The sequence below is a fragment of the Nycticebus coucang genome, chromosome 19, assembly GCF_027406575.1.
Source record: "Nycticebus coucang isolate mNycCou1 chromosome 19, mNycCou1.pri, whole genome shotgun sequence".
Taxonomy (NCBI): Eukaryota; Metazoa; Chordata; class Mammalia; order Primates; family Lorisidae; genus Nycticebus; species Nycticebus coucang.
The window spans coordinates 16,046,016-16,066,800 of NC_069798.1; the positions used below are offsets into that span (position 1 = coordinate 16,046,016).

A 20,785-nucleotide genomic window follows, 5' to 3' on the forward strand; every position below is an offset into this window, starting at 1 on the left:
AGGTGACAATGGAGAACACAGCCACCAACATATGATGTACCTTTTTCAGTCTTACACATGCAAACAACTCTGTTTTGTCAAACAACCCCAACAAAAACAGAAATTGTCTCATCAACGTTACTTGTGAGTCCTGAAGTGAGCAGGACACTAAATGAAGGATGGAAGCCAAAAAGGAATGAAACATAAAAACCTCAAATAGCTCCTAACTGCTTGAAAAACAAAGGCTACACATAAAAATGAAAACAAAACAGTTTTTCCAAAGTAACCTATCAACTGGAACTCTGGAAGCAGCAGAAGGAATGGCTAACACAAAGGCCTTGAAGCAAAAGCACACAGATAAAGTTAGAGAAGTAAACAGAAGCCATATTACACAGGGCCTGCAGGCCAGATTATGAGGAATAAATACAGGAATTTGGGTTTTTTTCTAAATATAATGGAAAGTTGCTGAAGGGTTATTAGTAAACATGATCTGACTTACGTTTAACACTCTGTCAAAGTGTTAAAAAAAATTACAGGATCATTGGTGAAATGTGAACTTTGGTGATTTCATGACCTTGAGAAATTATTGTAATATTAAAATAATATCCTTTTGTTCATTTTTTAATAGTTCTATTGAGATACAAGTTCACATGCCATACAATTTACTCATTTAAACTGTACAAGTCAATGGTTTTTAACATGCTCACAGAGCTGTGCAACTATCACATGGTCATGATGTTTTTAAAGGTGCCCTTATCTTTTATTAATGTACTATACTGAAGCGGGGCGTGGTGGCTTACGCGTGTAATCCTAGCACTCTGGGAGGCTGAAGTGGATGGACTGCTTCACAGGTTCAAGACCAGCCTGAGCCAGAGCGAGACCCTGTCTCTAAAAATAGCCAGGTGTTGTGGCAGGCACCTGTAGTCCCAGCTACTTGGGAGGCTGAGACAAGAGAACTGCTTGGGCTCAAGCGTTTGAGGTTGCTGTGAGCTACTTCAAAGTGATCCGGAGTGGGAAGAGATAAACAAAAACTAGCCATTATTGGTAACTTCTGAAGTAGGGTAATGAGTACATCAACTATTATGCTTTTTTTTTATTTTTTTGAGATGGAGTCTTGCTCTGTCAACTGGACTACAGTGCAATGGTGTCATCATAGCTCACTACAACCTCAAAGTCCTTCGTTTTTTAAGCTGTGATAATTTTCATAATAAAAAATAATTTTTTCCCAAGGTTACTATAGCTGCTATGTGGAATATGGCTGGTAAATGTAGGCAAGAGAAAAGCAGAGAGACCTGTTACAAAGAGACAGCAATAGTGCATTTTAACATGGAGAGAAATATATGAGTTTGAGATTAATCTGGGGGGTAGATTCATAAAGCTGCAGAAGGGCACAGCTGGGGCTGATGTGTTAACAGCAGTGTCCAACCTGCAGGCTGCAGCCTCATGCTGATTTTGTGAGGACTTTGTGCTTATCTGAGGTGTCAGCTATCACGGAGAGTAAGCATGGGCCTTTCTGTTTTGGCTAATGAGCTTTTGTCAGTGTTTGTGTATTTAATGTGTGGTCTAAGACAACTCATATCCTTCCAATGCGCGGCACAAGGGAAAAAATGGTTGGACACCCCTACGTAGAACCTCTGTAAGTTAAACACCCAAGGGATTGTAACAAACTGTCCACATACAGAGGTGGTCAACATAAGGAACCAGGCCTATTGTGCTGATGCGGGTATGTGGTTCATGTCTGGTCCATGAGCATGAGGTCAACTTCAGGAGGTGGTTAATGTAGAGAGGTGGTCAGCTATGGGGGTTCTACTATGTTACTTCTTCTATGGGGAAAAAAACTTCTTAAAACATTAACTGAAAAATTTATAATCAGCTTGGTTGTTCTGCCTAGCGCATAGAAGATGTCTTATAAAGGTCTGCCAATTCTGTGTTATTTTCATTCTATCTATAGGGTACTTTTGAAAAATTATTCCTTTAGGCAGAGAGGAAGGAGACAACATTTCTTTCATAGTATTCTGCCCTAATGCCAAAAATAAACCCTGAGCTCCTGCCAACTAGATGAATTCTAGGACAGAGCCCTCATTTCTGGATTCAATGTTTAAATTGAATGGCACTCAGTAAGAATTCAATTAAATGCTTTTTTAACTGAATGAAATAGCCTCCCTACCTCGAAGGGTTCATAACCAGTCACTTAAACAGTACACTACATCTCTTCTGGACCACAACAAGATAAAGTAAAAAACTGAAATGATGCAATATTTAAATTTTTGCATGACACAAATTTGTCCCCTTATCAGGAGGAACACTCAAAAATGCCACTTCTCCTATATGTATACAATGACATATCAATTAAATCCCAACAGAGAACCTAAGAAAATTACTTTAAATGCTTCTGGAAGAATAAACAGACAAGAATGTCAAAGAAAATCCTTTAAAAAAAGAAGAACAGTACATAAAAACCCTGTCAGCTATTAAAACCTAATAAAGGGGCGGCACCTGTGGCTCAAAGGAGCAGGGCGCCGGCCCCATACGCCGGAGGTGGCAGGTTCTAACCCAGCCCCTGTCGAAGACTGCCCAAAAAATAAATAATAATAAAAATAATCATTAAAGTACAAGACTAGCAAAGGAAGAGAGACATGTGAGGTAATGAAAGGAGAGAAAATATAAATAGCAAATAAATTCTTAAGATGTTTAAGAAAGGGATGACAAAACAATGGAAAAGGAAGATTATTTAATTCAGGATATAAAGGTAAGTGATCAGCAATCTGACACCCTCATACCCTAACACGCTCTCACACCCATTTTCCCACAGGAAACCCTCACACACTCACACCCCCCACACCCACAGACCTCTGGCAGCCTCTCCGACACTACCTACCTCTCCCAACTCACTCTGCCCTAGCACCCTGGCAGCGGTCCTCTTCCTTAAATATGCCACATCTTCTCCTTCTCCAGAGCTTTCACACCTGCTTTCCCTTTGCTTTGAAAGTCCTCTGCCCAATATCCTCAGGGCTCACTCCCTTACTTAATTCAGCTCCTCTGCTCAAAGTCTCTTAGCGAGCCCTCCCTGTACATCTTTTCTAACATACTCCCCAGCCCACCATCACTGCCTATGCCTTTCATCCTGTTTTACTTTTCCACACCTCATCGCCTAGCTGCATGTATGTATTTAATTTTTTGACTATGTCCTTTCACTAGAATATAAACTCAAGAGCATGGCAACTGACAGGCTCTGTTCACTGTTACATCTCTAGCACGTAGGACAGTTCTCAGCAGAGCAGAGGATTACCATTTGCTGAATGAATGAATGTGATTTGAAAAAAACTAGCAGAACTATTTACCTTCTTTTTTTTGAGACAGAGTCTCAAGCTGTTGCCTTGGGTACAGTGCTGTGCTGTCACAGCTCACAGCAACTTCAAACTCTTGTGCTTAAGCAATTCTCTTGCCTCAGCCTCCCACGTAACTGGTACTACAGGCACCAGCAACAATGCCCGGCTATTTTGTTGTTGTAGTTGTCGTTGTTTGGCAGGCCTGGGCTGGATTCGAACCTGCCAGTTCCGGTGTATGTGGCTGGCACCCTAGCTGCTTGAGCTATAGGCACCAAGCCTACCAGCTTTCTATGTAAAGAAATCTTAGAAGAAATCAAAGAGGAGCATCAGCAAATCTGATGAAAAATTTAAAATACCCTTATCTTTTTAAAAAGAGAGACTAGGAAAATTTACTTGCAAAAAAGATATGGGAATAGCTCTTTGCTGCATCTACTGAGAGAATGAAGACCAAGAAATGTCAACATCAACCTCAAGGGACAAACAGTTATCACAAAGAGTCCCAGAGGAACCCTGTGGGGGGACTTCAGCCACATCAATGTGGAACTCAGTGTCCTTGAAAAGAAAAAAAAAAGAGGCTCCAGGCTGACAAATGGCTGGGAAATAGAAAGGAATTAGGGCTCAGTACCCATAGGTCAGTGGTTAGGGCGCTGGCCACACACACCGGGGCTGGTGGGTTTGAACCTGGCCCGGGCCTGCTAAACGACAATGACAACTACAACAACAACAAAAATTGCCAGGCGTTGTGGCGAGCACCTGTAGTCCCAACTATTTGGGAGGCAGAGGCAAGAGAATCTCTTAAGCCCAAGTGTTTGAGGTTGCTGTGAGCTGTGACACCATAGCACTCAACCCAGGGCAACATAGTGAGACTCTACTTCAAAAAAAAAAAAAAAAAAAAAAAAAGGAGGAGGAGGACTTGGCTACTATTCGCACTATGTGTAGTCATGATACAGAACATAATCAAGGGCATTATGCTGGGGCTTCTGTTACAAGATGAGGTCCGTGTATTCTCATTTCCCCATTAATGTTGTTATTCGGGAGAATCGGTCTCTTGTTGTAACAAAATTTCTTGGGTGAAAAATACATCTGCAAGGTTTAGAAGAGGGCAGGCACTGCTTGTTCAGTACCTCAAGCCCAGAAAGATGAGTTAATCCTTGAAGGAAATGACATTGGAGCTTGTTTCAAATTCAGCTGCTTTGACTCAGCAAGCCACAACAATTAAAAACAAGAATATCAGAAAAATTTTAGATGGTATTTATGTCTCTGAAAAAGGAAGAGTTCAGCAGGCTGATAAATAATACCTACGAGTTGTCCATATGCATCAAAATACCAGGTGATTTCCTAAGACCTATTTGTAATTTTGATGAGGCAATTAAAGACCTATTCATTTGGCGGGGTGGAGGTGGGGGAAGATATAGAAATAATCACTGTCCTTATCGCTAAACTTTTGGGTGAAAAAAATTGTGTTATATCCATATGAAGTACTATCTAAAAGCCATGAAGACTATGCTTCTGAGGACAGTATGAAACAAACTGTTGATGCTTGATAAAAAGTTGGATTTTGGGGGGAGGCTGAGGCAGGTGGATTGATTGAGCTCAGGAGTTTGAGACCAGCCTGAGCAAGAGCAAGACCCCATCTCTACTAAAAACAGAAAAACAAGCTGGGTGTTGGGGCAGGCACCTGTAGTCCCAGCTACCTGGGAAGCTGAGGCAAGAGAGTCCGCTCAAGCCCAAGAATTTGAAATTGCTGTGAGCTTCATGTGAGCTCAATGGCACACTACCCAGAGCAACAGAGTGAAACTCTGTCTCAAAGAAAAAAAAAAAAAAGCAAGAATAAAAAACCACAGTTGATTCAAGCAGTTAAGCTTATCTCTACTTTTTCACTATGCTAAGTAGAGCTGAAGTAAACATCATGAATGAATTTTTCATGTAAATTAATTTTAATCTTGGTTTGATATCTCCCTGTGAAATCTTTAGTCGTGTGACTTTTTATTTTCCATCTGTTTATCTTCTTTGGTGAAGTATCTGGTTGAACCATTTACAAATTGGGTTGCTCATCATTATTGTGTTATAAGAGTTCCTTACATGTTCCAAATACCAGTTTGATCAGTTGAGAGCTATGTTTTATAATGTGATTTCAGGGACAAAGGTCACTGTTTTGCATATTGCCATCCAACTTTTCTAATACCCCTTGTTGAAAAGTTTTGTTTTTTTTAACTTTGAATTAATATAAGGGTACACATGATTAAATTACATTGTTTGCATTTGTTAGGAAAAGTCCAAGTTGTAGAGTCCTTTCCCTAGGAGGGGTGCCATATACCCGACATAGCACTTGTTAGGTGAGAGCTTACTGAGCCCCTTCCCTCCCTTCCCTACCTGCCCCCCCCCATTGAATTTAAGTGTCTTTCCTTTCATGTGGGACTACAGTTGGTCATATACTAGACTGAAATTAGTATTTTTTTCTCCTGACTGTCATGACACCTTTGTCAAAAATCAACTGACAATATATACAAGTGATTGCTCTCTGGACTTTCCTGCTCCATCAATCTATACATCTATTCTTACACCAATACCACACTGTCCTAAAATAAGATAGTGTAAGTTCCCCAACTTTGTTCTTTCTCAAAGTTGTTTTTGGTATACTAGAGTCCTTTCTATTTTCATATAAAATTTATATTCATCTTGTCAATTTTTACCAAAAAGCTAGATTTTGATTGGGATTACAGTGAATCACTAGATCAATTTGGGGAAAACTGACACCTTAACAATGTCAAAGCTTCTGATTCCTGGAAACAGTATATGTCTACACTTATTTAGATATCCTTGTATTCCTCTCGCCTGTGATCTGTAAGTTTTCAGTGTACAAGTCTCGGCATACCTCTTTTACCAGGATTACTCCTAAGTGTTCCATAAAATTGTAATGCTACTGTAAATGGTTTTCTTTTTCAAATTCTACTTCTGACTAGTATACAGAAATACAACTGATTTTTTTTTTTTTTTTTGTGGTTTTTGGCCGGGGCTGGGTTTGAACCCGCCACCTCCGGCATATGGGACCGGCGCCCTACAACTGATTTTTGTATATAGAACTAGCCCACTTACTCTAATAGCTTGTAGATTTCTTAGGATTTTTTTAACATGGATGATCATGTCACTTGTCAATAATTGACAGTTCACTTCTTTTTCAGTCTGAATGCCTTTTATTTCTTTTCCTTGTTTTACTGCACTGAAGGACTTTCAGTACAAAGTTAAGAGAAGTGCGGGGTGGGGGGGAGAAAATCTGGTTCCTGTAACTACATTATGGCCCAAAGTAGAAGCCTCTCTTGATGTTTTAAGTTTATATCGTACACTTGGGTCTTTAAACCACCAAGAATTCAGTAACCAATATGACACAGGCATCTAACATAACCCCTAAATATACAGACAGCCAACTGTCCCAGCATTATTAACTTGATCCTTTTCCACCTACTACAATCTACTTTTGTCATTTACCAAGCTGCTTTAATTTCTCAACTGTCTGGTCTGCCTATGTCCCCTGAACCAACACCCATATCAAGACTTACTGAGAGATCTTAGCCCTTTCATGATTTTAAATAACTGTACATGCTAATAATTTCTATCTCAACTTAGATTTCTCCCCTAAACTCAAAATTCTATTTCTACCTGTCTTCTTTGGTTTAATGGATATTTCAAAATTTAAATGTCTTTTTTTTTTTTCTGCTGATACCCAGCACCTTATTAGTAAAACAACTCATCTCGGTCTGGCAGAGGGGAGGTTGGGATGGACAGCACCAGCGCCCATCTCAGGGGATTTTCTGGGGCATCAGGTGTTCCCCCATGCAAGTTTAGAGGTAACGCTATCATGGATGAACCCCTGCCCCGCCCCCGAGAGCAGCACCATTGCTGCAAGGCAGCCGGTGCAGGAGGGGCCCCTTAGGACAGCAGGGCTTCCATGTCTGGCTCGATGTCGACGGCTGGAAAGCGACGGCTGTACCCTGCACATGGGCACACCGTCAAGACCCACCAGGAACTTCTCAAAGTTCCACGCAATGTCATTGCGGCACACGGGAGACCAGGTAATGAACTTGAGGTCAGTCATGAGTGCAGTGGCGTCATCGCTGGGTGCTGGCAGGGCTTCCCGAAGAAAGGCTAAGAGTGGGTGCGCCTTCACACCATTCACCTGGCAATTCTCTAAGAGAGTAAAGTTGGGCTCGAACCCTCCACCGGGTGGGACATACCTGAGGGAATTCTGTTGCGTGATTTGATCTTGCTGAAGTCGCAGAGGTGAACTAGCAGTCAGAATGTCTTGGAAGAGGAGGTGGCTGCAGCTCTCTCTGGCATGCAGCGACCCTAGTTTATTTCTTACTAACTTATATACCTGAACAATAGAGCATTCTGCAGGTATACACATAATCTTAAATTTACGATACAATAAAATTATAGGAAAGTCAGGAGCCTTATTTATCTCTTTTTGCTTTAAAGAACAAAAGTATTCATCTGTAAAGGACGGACATAATCTTTAACTTAACAGCACAATAACCCTATCTTGATTTACCACTACTCAGGTCTCTTCCAGGAAATTCCTGACCACAGCATGCTCTGTTTTCAGTGCCTGCCTCCCACTAGATTAGATTTTCTAATCTCTCCGGAGGGTCTTCAAAGGAATATCCCTTCCTGCTGACCTTGAGATACTTTCAATCAAGAACAAAGTTATGGCATCCTTTAATGTGGCTCACTACAGAATTCAGAATCTCTTTGTTCTTGGCATTTTCCTGATGCCCAAACTGGTTGCACTGCTAGCCAAGCACGACCAGGCCTCGGGGTCCAAGGTGCTAATGCAGATCGTTCATCTCAGTATAGTCCCGGACAGCGGTGCCTCAGAGGGACGCCACATTCTCAATGAGCAGTACCTTGTCCCACAGGGAACCCAGGCTCTCAGGCTCCCCGCCAGCCAGCGGGCGCGCGGAGAAAGTGGACACAGATTGGGTTGCAGCCTCTAGCCAAGCGTCGGAGGCCAAGAAGCAAGGAAGGAACTTTGGACCAGGGCAGCTCAAACTGTAAATGTCTTAAAAAATCAAACTCCTAATTCTCAGCAACTGTTCCTCCTGCAGCCGTCCTTTTCTCAGTAAGTAGAAACTCCATTCTTAGAGGTGCTCAAGGCAAACAGTCCAGTCATCCTGGACTCCTCTCTCTCTCTCAAACTTCACATCCAAGCCGTCGGAAATCCTGACCAGTGTACCTTCAAAATGTATAAACAACTCCAACCACTTAACTGACCCAAGCTAGTATCATCTCTCACCTGGATTATTCCAACAGCCTCATAACTGCTGTCCCTTCTTCCTTGCCCTCCCATAGTCTATTATACTTAAAACGAGAGTGTTGTGGCTGGGCTGGGTGGCTGGCACCTGTAATCCCAGCACTCTGGGAGGCCGAGGTAGGTGGATTGCTTGAGCTCTGGAGTTGGGGAGCAGCCTGAGCAAGAACAAAACCCCATCTCTACTAAAAATAGAAAAACTAGCTGGACATTGTGGCGGGTACCTATAGTCCCAGGTACCCAGGAGGCTGAGGCAAGAGGATCGCCTGAGCCCAGAGTGTGGGGTTCCTGTGAGCTCTCTATTGAGGGCAACTGAATGAAAATCTGTCTCAAACTAAATAAATAAATAAAATAACTAGAGTGTCAGTCTTTACAATATAAGCCAGATCATGTCACCGCTACTTTCTAAACCTGCCCATCTCCCCATTTCATGTGGACATAACTCAAGGAAAACGGCGCCTTGCCTGTTTGGGTTTTCTCCTTCACAGCTCTAGATCACCCATTTCTGGCACATAAACCCTCCATAAATGCTTGTTGAACAAATGAGTGTTTTGATTCCCACAGGGGCACATTAGTCCTCCTACCTAGCAAGTAAATCTTTCTTGCTTCTCTTCCTCTTTGAAATCCTTGGCCCTTGACTCCTCTATAAAAATTTATAATCAGCTAATCAAAATTCTACGGAAACCCTGACATTCTGGCTGAGAATGCTTTGTATTTATAAATTAATTTACAAAGAACCATTAACTCTTCACTGTTGAGTTTTCCCCACTAACGACATGGCAGGCTCTCCATTTTTTAGTTCTTCCTTCAGATACTTCAGTGTGTTTATAATTTCCTTCATAAAAAAACTAAGCATGTTTTATCAAATATGTTCCTATTTAGTTTTTGCTATTACCATGAAAATTATACCTTTTTTAAAGTTATATTTTCCGTCACAATTAAATCATCAAACTTTTTCTATTGCTTTGTTACTCAACTTTAAATATGCTTAAATTTCCCTTTGCCTAAAAAAACCTCCACACGGCCACAGAGTCATCCTTTCTATTCTTAACTGTTACATCAGCTTCTTTGTTTTCTACTTAATTCCTAACCCCTAACCTAGTGCTTGCTCAACTACCCCATGAAAACTGAAACACCGTCAAAATGATCCCTGGGCTGCCAGTTACTGAATGCTACGGCTTCTCCTCCGTGTTTACCTTCTGCAATCTGGCCTGCACATGTGACACTCATAACATTTTCCCTCTGCTTTTGGCTTTGGAACTGGTATTTCTCCGGCTTCTCCTGGTTACTTCTCCTTCTCAACCCCCCAATTCCTCTTCTAACTTTTATTTCAGTAGGAACCTATATTTCCTTACTGCTTACAAGGAAAGCTCTCTGCGGAAGCAGATTTAGAGCAAGCTCTTGAAGTAAATCTCAGGTTTTACCAGATTAACAAGCAGGAAAAGGGCCCTTCTGGCAGAAAGGACAGCATATGCAGGTTAGGATAGCAAGGTAACCAGAGAGCTGCGCTGTCCAGTATGGTAGGTGCTGATCCTGGTGGCTGGTCAGGACCTGAGACGTGGGTGGTCCACCCTGAGATGCACTGTGAGCATAAAATGCACAGCAGACTTCCAAGACTCGGTATCAAAAAATGGATGTAAGACCTTCACTGATCACACATGGAAGTGGATTCTGGACAATTAATTTAAACAAAATATATTATTAAAATTAATTTTGCCAGTTTCTTTTCACTTTTTAATGTGGCTACTAGAAGACTTAAATTACATACGTGACTCCTATTACACTTCCCCTGCCCAGCAACTGTGTAAGCACACAGGCCAGAGAGGAGGAACATTTTCCTGCTCCTCGTTACTCCTACTGATGTCACTAAAGATCAGGTGCTAATCACCTCTCACCTAAGATCATTGCAACCCCGACTGGTCCCTCAATATTCAGTGAAGGGCCTGGCACAACGTGTCCTATGAACATGTTAATCTTCTCCAGCATCTCATCCCTCCCTAGCTCACTCATTTCTGTTTCTGAGGTCCAGTGGCCTTCTAAATCAGGGGGTGAAACCGCCTGGCACTGCCTAAGTCTAATGTGCATTTTAGGATGACCTCCTACTGCTCCCTTCACATGTCCTTGTGTGTGTCAAACTGGCAATGTCACCTAAACTTGACTTAGATTTTTCAACTTACTGCCTTTTCTCACAATCTTTCCTCTGCTTAAAATGCCTTTCCCCAAATTCCTTTTTTTTTTTTTTTTTTTTTGGCCGGGGCTAGGTTTGAACCTACCACCTCTGGCATATGGGACCGGTGCCCTACTCCTTGAGCCACAGGCGCTGCCCCCAAATTCCTACTTATCACAATCTTACTAAGTAATAACGGTATTATATTTATATTTAAAAAGAAAAAGTACATGGAGCAGCCCTTCCCTTAGAGATACGAACTCAAGTATTTAGAGATGAAATTTTTTTAGAAAACCTACTCAAGGCTGCATGGGGCCCCTGAACTGAATCCAAACTTCACAGAGCAAGTACTTTTAATAAAGAAATTTATTTGGATTCAGTCAAAATGCTACACTCATGGATCCAGAAGGCCACATGAGGATGTGACCCTAAGACCACAGGCTCCCCACCCCTAACCACTATGCCTTCAAAACACTATTTTTAATTACTCCACACCTGTAACAAATAAGCACCCTTCCAAGGTGTTACACCCTCTGCATTATTCTAGGTGCTGGTTAAATGAGACAGTCAGATACCACCTCTGCCCGCAGGCACTCAGTTTCATGGACACAGCTAGGAAAGCCAACAGTTACCGTGGAGTGTGATTTAGGTACTGATGAGGTGACCACTGACCAGTCCTAATCCAGGCTGTCAGCAGGTGGAAGGGAGCATCCTAAAAAGTGACATGGGAAGGTCCTACAGGGCTGCTCCTCTTTTAAATAACCAAGATACCTTTCGCAGCTTCTTTTCCGGTTACCCAATTCTGTCTTTAACACTGTCTTGTATTCATGTACGGTCAATTCTCATTATTTAAGAATTCCACATTTGCAAGTTTGTCCATTGCTAAAATTTACTTGTAATCCCTAAATCAATACTTGTTGCAATTTCTTGTTTGTTCAAACATGCCCAGGGTGGTAAAAATTGTGAGCTGCCCAGCGCTCATTTTCCCGGTTGAGGGAGAATAATGTGACACTCGGCCTTCTTGTTTTTCATACTATAAACAAGTGTTTGTCACAGGCTATTTAGGTGTCACATTTTCCACATTTCTGTGCTTTTTCTTGGTAATTTTGCTGTTTAAAATGGTCCCCAAGCAGAGAGCTGAAGTGCTATCTAGCATTCCTAGTGCAGAACACCGGGATGTGCCTTACGGCAAAAATACAGGCTGCATGAGCTTCACCCAGCATGAGTCACGGCGCTGCAGGCCATGAGTTCAATGGTAATGAACCAACAATATATATTTTACAAGGTGTTTTAAAATAGAAACACCAATAAAACAATGTTACCTACTGACCAATTGATGAAAATGTGACCAGAGGTTCTCAGGAACCTAACCCTCTTGTTTCCCTTAAGAATGATTGCAGCAACTATATAGACAATTACTACAAATAACAAGAATCGACTGTACTTATATTTCCCTTGAAGGCAGGATCTACATATCTTAGCTATTAACATTTTTTGTGTGTGAATGCCTTAGCTTCAAAATTAAACAGAGACCATACAGTTTAACAAAGGCTGAATACTAAAACAATAATTAAAACAAAACAATTTTACATACAGTTGACTTCATTTTAAAATTTCAAAATGACCGACCATGGTTTTTGCCAATATGCTTACCATTTTTGTTCTTCAGATTAGGGTCTGCTCCGCTTTTTAGAAGTTTTAAGGCGCATTGTTTATGGGCCCGGTAAGCTGCACAATGCAAGGGTGTATTTCCTAACTGATCCGAGCAGTTAACATCAGGAGGATTGGGCTTGTTGAGCTAACAATTGAAGAAACGCAATGCAGAATTACATACCAATAATGCACAGGAAAGTGGATTAGCAAAGCCCCAAGAATGCCAGGCTCCTTGGCTTCTAGACTGTTAGCGGCTTCCTACTCACTGAGCCAGCCAAGCCTGCTGTGCCCATGTCTTGGGTGCCATGAGGTCACAGGCCCATATCCAGGTCCCAAGCTCCTCTGACAACGGACACCACCCCATCCACCCTGGACATTAAGATTTCATGAGCACAACAAAGTGACTATAATCAACAATATAAAGAACTAAAAGACTGGAATTGGAATATTCCTAATGCTAAATCTCTGAAGTGATGGATACCCTGATTCCCTTGAGTTGATTAATTCACATCGCATGCCGGTTTCAAAACATCACATGTAAAACTATTATGTACCCATAATAACCAAAAATTTTAAATTGTTAAAAAAGATTTCATGAAGATTTCGAAGATTTTCTTGTGATTCACACCAGCCTTGCAATTCACACTTGTGACGGCAAAATTATAAATCAGTCTACCATAGGCAGTCCTGCAGAAGAGTTAAAGCCATAAATGTTAAATGTGTAAATGTCAAAGTTCTACTGAATCTGTTGTTCCCAACTTACTGCTCCAGAAGCTTCTCTATATGGTTTCCATTGCACAAAATTTAAAAAGTGTTCTGGGTACTATACTTAGAAACCAAAGAAGCCTTTCAAATGAGCTAAAATAACTTTAAAGCAAATGGCAATGCTTCAGTCATGAATGCAGAACAAATTTAGAGTTTCGTGCTTAATGAGACTGCAAGAATGGAAACAGAAAGTAGGTCTCCTGAGGGGAAGAGAGTGGGCAAAGCTCTCAGTCTGCTCTAATGTGATATAAATATTCCAAAATACTGTCCCCTCCTGTGTGTTACTTTCTAAAAGCATAGCATTTCTCTCAGAAATTACTGCTCACCAAAACTAGAATTCATTCCTTTATAGAGTTCTATATATTGTGCTTCAATTTTAAATTGGTTTAATTCGAAAAACATTTTTTAATTGTCCCTACATTAGCTATTTGCCATGAAAACTCAGATTCTTTTCCGTTACCCATCAGGCTTTGTGGAGGGGCTAGGGTAGATACATAAATCAGAAATTCAGAAAGAACGCAGCCTTTAAAGTGAGTCCTGTCTATACTATTACACTTCTAAGTGTTTTTAGATATTTAAGGACTTCTATTGTTATGATCTCTGGAGTTTTCTGGTCCCACACTTTGACTAAATTATGAATTAATGTTAAGTAGAAATGTCTCTGAAATGTAAAGTAAAGAAATAATGCTGTTGGGTACTTTGCATTTTTCTATCTTACCAGAGCTGTGAGTTCTCCTGTCTTGCCTTCTCTTGCTGCTGCTAAGAGTAATTCCTCAAGCTTTCTCTGCTGAGTCCTTTCTACAGCTGCAAAAGGAAAGCACATATCACTCCACTGCCAGTAATAAATCTGATAAAACAAATTCATTACTGAGACTTAGAAAGAATAAAGTGATTATGGTGACAAAAATCAAAATGTTTTAAATTGTAATTCAAATGCAGTTAAACTTTATTTTTATTCTCATTGCCTTTATATTTCAGATTACAGAGTTCAATTTCCTTCAGATGTGGATGAATTTATATTTTCAATTTAGAGGTCTTTAAGTATATTACTCAGTGTAATATGATCACGAATAAATATGAATACTTTTACATACTGAAACACTATTATATATCTGCCCCGGAAAGGCAGACAAATGGGGTTCAGAACTTGCAAAACCTTAGAATGTGAAAAGAAACAATAAGAAATAGTATCAGTAGGAAGATGTACAAGCCGTAAGTATATGCACATTTATATCAATTTACTTATATGCTTTCATATATTTATTTTTATTTAATACTATAGCACTTAATATGTGTCAAGTGCTATTCAAAGCAGTTTTAAAATATTATTCATAACTCGCTAAATTCTCCTAACTACTCTGAAGTGGTTGCTATCATCATCCTGATTTTTACAGACAAAGGAACTGAGGCACCAAGAGGTTAAGGAATTCAACCAAGGTCACACACCAAAAGCAGAGGAGCTGGGATTTGAACTTGAGCAGGCTAGTTCCAGAGTCCATGCTCTTACCACTACACTTCTTCTCAAATCCTATCTGCAGGAAAACAGTAGCTGGCAATCTGATTTGTGTAAGAGATTGGAGTATATAAATAAAGTCTGATTTCTGCTAGATTTGAATTATTCTGTCTCGTAGAAAAGAAGCAGTGTCCGGTGCAAAGGTTGCAAGGTAGGAACTATAAAAGGTTTTTCAGGTCTTACATTAAAGCCGTGGACAGAGAAGCAGGTGTGGGAGCCAAGTGACTAGGAAAATAGATGAACATTCATCAATAGTAATTACTATGTGCTAACTGCTGTTTAAGAGTCCATGTACACAGGGCGGCGTCTGTGGCTCAGTGGGTAGGGCGCCAGCCCCATATACAGAGGGTGGCGGGTTCAAACCCAGCCTCGGCCTAACTGCACCAAAAAAATAGCCGGGCGTTGTGGCAGGCGCCAGTAGTCCCAGCTACTCCGGAGGCTGAGGCCAGAAAATCACCTAAGCTCCAGGAGTTGGAGGTTGCTGTGAGCTGTGACACCATGGCACTCTACCGAAGGCGATAAAGTGAGACTCTGTCTCTACAAAAAAAAAAAAAAAAAAAGAGTCCATGTACACTACTGCATTTAAATTACACATACATCAAAGTCAGGAATGATTGGATCTAATTTAGCTTTGTCTTAAGAAATGACTAGTGTCACTATATGCCATCAACTTCTTTTTCACATTTTTATTTCCACACCCAGACTCTCTCTCTACCTCAGGAGGAGGCCAAACTTCTATGCAGACGCTCTGTGGCTGCTTCTTTTGCTGGGATTGTACATCTATAGCTGCACGTATCACCCAAGGGGTAATTTATCTCCTCAGGCATTACTTAAGTACCTGTTCCTACTCTCCTGTGTCCTAGACATTTATGACAGTGTAGCACAATGCGTACTTGGTCAATAAACATTTACTGAATCATCAAATGATGCTTAATAATGTTTGTTCCAGACTTTAGGGAAATAAAGGACACCCTAATGTTTCTTTCTAGGTTGTCCAGGCTCATAAAGAGAAACAGATGGGAGATTTGGAGTTGACGACTATGCGCATGTTCTTAAACGGTGTTCCCATACATTTCCTGTCTTGTGTTCATTCAAGACCCTCAAGGAAGACTGCTGACCGTGCAGATGAAAAGCAAATATTCTAGTCCAGGTGCTAGGAATCTTCTGTTTGGTGTGGGTGCTATTTATGTGTTCTATTTGTGAAAATAGTGAGCTGTACATTAATGATATATACTTTTCTGCATATATTTTATAACTCAATAAATGGTTTTTTTTTGTTTGTTTTTTCGAGACAGAGTCTCACTATGTCACCCTCTGTAGAGTGCTGTACCATCACAGCTCACAGCCACCTCAAACTCTTGGTCTTAAGCAATTCTCTTGCCTCAGCCTCCCAAGTAGCTGGGACTATAGGCACTCGCCACAACACTCAGCTATTTTGGTTGTAGTTGTCATTGGTGTTTGGCAGGCCTAGGCCAGGTTTGAACCCACCAGCCCCGGTGTATGTAGCCAACACTCTAGCCACTGAGCTACAGGCACTGAGCCTCAATAAATGTTTTAAAGTAAATATTATCAATCAAAAATATCATTTGTCCTATAAAATTTAAATTTAATAATTTAATATTGTTAACTCTTTCCTTTCAATCAGAATCAAGTTAATAGGGATCTCAGAGGCTGTGACGTCTACCTGTGTCCTGGTAGACACACACACACACACACACACACACACACACACACACACACACACACACACACACACACACACACGCGCGCACAGATTAGGTTAACCAGTAACATACTTGAAAGGCAAGAGAGCACCAGAAGCTGTACTTCATTAGGGACAGAAAACCACTAATTTCTAATCACCACTGTGGTAACTGATTAGAGCAAATACTATCAATTAATGTTAATACCACTAGCTAAAAGTTTATTAGTAAACAGGACATTTACATGGTCTCAACTTTTCTCCCACAGATTATTAATTACAAAGGGAAAACACGCCCTTCCAGTATTCCAGGTGATCAAATTAACATCACCAATAATGAAACAAAGTGACATTATGTGTCTCCTAATTTGATGCCCTCGTATAGAATACAACCTTACCCATAAGATATTCCTTCCAAAAATACATATCCTAAATCTAATCATATGAAAAAAAAATTCTACGAGCAATTCCACAATTGCTTTTCTTCTTAAAAAGATCAATATGGTGAAAGACAAAGGCTGAGGAATTGTTACAGATACAAAAAGACTAAAGAGATATGACAATTAAATGTAACATGGGATTCTAGATTAGATCCTACATTGGAGTGAAATAGGCAAAGGATGTTCTTTGGACAACAGAAAAACTGTGTATATAAAATGTATAATAATAACATTGTATTAAATTTCCTAAAATTAATCATTATATTGTAATCATATAGTAATCCTTATTCTTAAAAGATACATACTACTTTACCCCTTTACTAAAGGGGTAAAGTATCACTGTGTCTGCAAGTTACTTTCAAATATCAAATAGTTTAACAAAAATAATTAAAAGGAAATAAATATCAAATGATATATAAAAATTTGTCAAAATGTTAACAATTAGTAATCTATATGAAGGACCACAACTGTTTACTGTATTATTCTTGAAATTTTCCTGCAGTTTAAAAATTTTTCAAAATCAAAAGTCAAATGAGACATAGACAAAGGAAGTCTTCCTCTCCAGTGCCTGACAGTTAACAGTCTACCCTCTCTCTGAACACCTCCAGTCACTGGAAGTGCAACCCAGGCCATTATTACAATACGCTGAACCCAAAGGTAAATTCCTGGGCACTGTGTCAACTGGACCTGATTCTGCTACAAATAACATAGCCCCTCCTCCCCAATAACAGCTCTTCAATTATTTGAGTATAATTTCACTGTGCCTTTCTTTCTGGGGTAAAACATTTCCTGTGCATTACCCTATGGCATAGTTTCTGGTCTACCTATGTTCTTGGTGAGTCACTCAGTGAACCCTGAAGCTTGCCAAGGACCTAAGCTCTATTCGCAAATGACATAATATGTGGCTAAGATAATCTCATTAGAACAGAAATCACTCAATTAGTCTCCACTTCTAGTTCCCAGGCTAGGACGACATCAGTTGACAAATCACATCACCCATAAAGTCAAATAAGCCCTTGTCCTTGTCTAGTCTGGGTTCTGGAAAGGCCTTAGAGGACATCTTTGCCACTGCCCTTATTAAATGTCAACCTGTCAGACTAGCCTAACATTCCAGCCTGTCAGGAAAACCTCAGTTCTTGGCTCTTAACTAGTTATAATTAAAAGGATAGGATAGGATCACAGACAGTACCTCATCCTCTCATTTAGATCACAATTGATTAAAAGGCAGGAATCACATCTAATATGTGCTACACATACCCAACTCACACAGTGCAGTCCCTGACAGAAGATGTTATGTGTTGATTTGGCTCTTCATTGACAATGAGGATTCATTTGAAATGCAAGAGCAAGTTAAGACACTGACCTAAACATGTCTGACAAATAGACATTATTTTGTAACAGAACAAGTGAGAAGATTTTAGTTCTCAGGGCTAATTGGAAAGTAAAACAAAAACAAAAAACAAAAGAACTTTGGTTTTTTCATAGATAAAAATACTAATAATTAAAATTAAGAAAACTTTATGTTTTAAATACAAAATTATATTGCCCTTCTCTGAATTGCAAAGAAATGAAACGCAGGGTATACGTGAAATTGCTACTCTAATTCAAAATCTTTATTCACAAAATAGAAATTAAAGGTCTTCTTTTATCTATATTAGGCATTCTAGCAGGGGTGTCCCCCACAGTTTTTTCTTTTTTCTGCCACATATTGGCAAAAGAAAAGTTGTCTTGGCCCACACATTAAATAAACAAACACTAACAAAAGCTGATGAGCAAAAAAGGTCCACCTAGGACAATCTTAGAGAAATTCCTCTGAGTTTTTGCAGATGCAATGTGTCTTCTTAAATGCAGTTTAATCTCTGATATTCTTAACAAGAAAGCTGATCTATCAAGAAATTACTTTTATCTGCTATACTACTATGACGTCCTCAAGAAAATGAATCAGCCAAAGCTATCATTCTCAAGACATTAAAATTCCTCTCTTGTACTTTGAATTCATGTGTTATCACGTCTTCTCAACCTGTTCTCTAAAGTCTCTGATTTTCTACTTTTGATTTTGTTGAATATTTGAAAAACAGATTATAACTTGCCATAGTTTTTTCTAAATTAAGAATTCAAAAGCTGGGCGGCGCCTGTGGCTCAGTGAGTAGGGCCCCGGCCCCATATGCCGAGGGTGGCGGGTTCAAACCCAGCCCCGGCCAAACTGCAACAAAAAATAGCTGGGCGTTGTGGCGGGCGCCTGTAGTCCCCGCTGCTCGGGAGGCTGAGGCAAGAGAATCGCGTAAGCCCAGGAGCTAGAGGTTGCTGTGAGCTGTGTGACGCCACGGCACTCTACCGAGGGCGGTACAGTGAGACTCTGTCTCTACAAAAAAAAAAAAGAATTCAAAAGCTGGCTCGGCACCTGTGGCTCAAGCAGCTAAGGCGCCAGCCATATACACTTGAGCTGTGGGTTCAAATCCAGCCCGGCCCGCCAAACAACAATGACGGCTGCAACCAAAAAATGGCCCGGCATTGTGGCGGGTGCCTGTAGTCCCAGCTACTTGAGAGGTGGAGGCAGGAGAATCGCTTTAGCCCAGGAGTTGGGGGTTGCTGTGAGCTGTGATGCCACAGCACTCTACCCAGGGCGACAGCTCGAGGCTCTGTCTCAAAATAAAAAATAAAAAAATAAATAAATAAAAGAATTCAAAAGCTATAAGCAAAGAAATTCCTATGTACATAATTTTCTGTCTAATCAAGGACTCCCAAATGATATTATCGTTAGAGCATAGGCTTGTTAACCTCCATGTTGATATATCAGAAGCCATCTACTCATTTTCTGGACCTTGGCTATAACTATATTAAATGCCATTTGTGTTAAGATCCATAATATTTACCTTCAAGCATGTTTCTGATTTCTTTGTCATGAGTAACTTCTTTTGCAGTCTGTCCACTCCCATTAACAACAGTAGTATCAGCATTACATTCTAAAAGAAACATTACCAACTCCTAAAAAATACAGAGAAATTATTTCAGCTATTACTAAACTAAGGTTTAATCCTATTATAGCCCTTTTACAAATTACTAATTAGTACAGAGTTTCCACAATAGAAAAAACAAACAAAAAAGTACTTTGTAAGACTCTTTTATCACATTAGTTGTGATGCAACTAATTGTGATAATATTTGACAACTGCCTAAACAATTGCCAATCCACACTTAATACACAGCCAAATTCTGTAATTGATTTTTAAATTAATAAACTATCTGATTGTTTTACCAAACTAATTGAAACGATCAAATTAAATGTGTAAGTAACCAAAGTCATTATTTAAATTAGACCAGGAAGTACATTCACTCAACATCATTCCTCTAAGTTCTGTTGAAAAATATAATGCCCCAACAGACGCAGATTTTTATCAAACAAATATGATTTTTACAAAAGCAAAGCATTATTTTCTAGCAGGGGATCTCAACCCACGGGTCGCAACCCCTTTGGGGGTCGAACATGACCCCTTCCCCTTTCACAGGGGTCGCCTAAGACCATAGGAAAACACCTATTTCCAATGATCTTAGGAACCGAGACACAGCTCCTCATGTGTGGGAGTCACCACAACATGAGGAACTGTATTAAAGGGTCACAGCATTAGGAAGGTTGAGAACCACTGTTCTAAAGTGATGTAGACTGACAGAATATAGCGTTATCAAAGGAATGATTTATAAAGCATTAAAATTAAGCATTATATAAGCAACTCCTGAAGTCAACATTCAACAATGAAGAACAAACAACATCATCTGTATTTACTCTCAGTGGCTAACTGCTCTTTTAGAGATTTCACACTAATTGATAATATAAATGAGTCCAATATCACTGAGCCACTTATACAACTTAATGATACAGCAGAAACGGAGAAGGATGCAGACAATATTAGAAATTTGGTATCTGATTATCCT

At 40.1% G+C, this 20,785-nt stretch overlaps 1 protein-coding gene and 2 pseudogenes across 3 annotated transcripts in view; 1 reads left to right on the forward strand and 2 right to left on the reverse strand.

Moving 5' to 3' along the window:
• OSBPL1A (oxysterol binding protein like 1A) overlaps positions 1-20,785 on the reverse strand; it is a 206,440-nt gene that overhangs the window by 139,145 nt on the left and 46,510 nt on the right. For 2 of the 3 annotated variants that reach the window (XM_053571974.1, XM_053571975.1), the window contains 3 exons: positions 19,730-19,841; positions 13,920-14,005; positions 12,437-12,581 (listed from right to left, as the gene is read on the reverse strand). In XM_053571974.1, coding sequence (XP_053427949.1) covers positions 12,437-12,581; positions 13,920-14,005; positions 19,730-19,841 — 343 coding nt within the window. The remainder of the gene's footprint in view (positions 1-12,436; positions 12,582-13,919; positions 14,006-19,729; positions 19,842-20,785) is intronic. The other variant, XM_053571976.1, reaches the window with a different exon arrangement.
• Positions 1,587-4,603, forward strand: LOC128572101 (60S ribosomal protein L9-like; annotated as a pseudogene).
• On the reverse strand, positions 7,090-10,701 carry LOC128572102 (glutathione peroxidase 1-like; annotated as a pseudogene).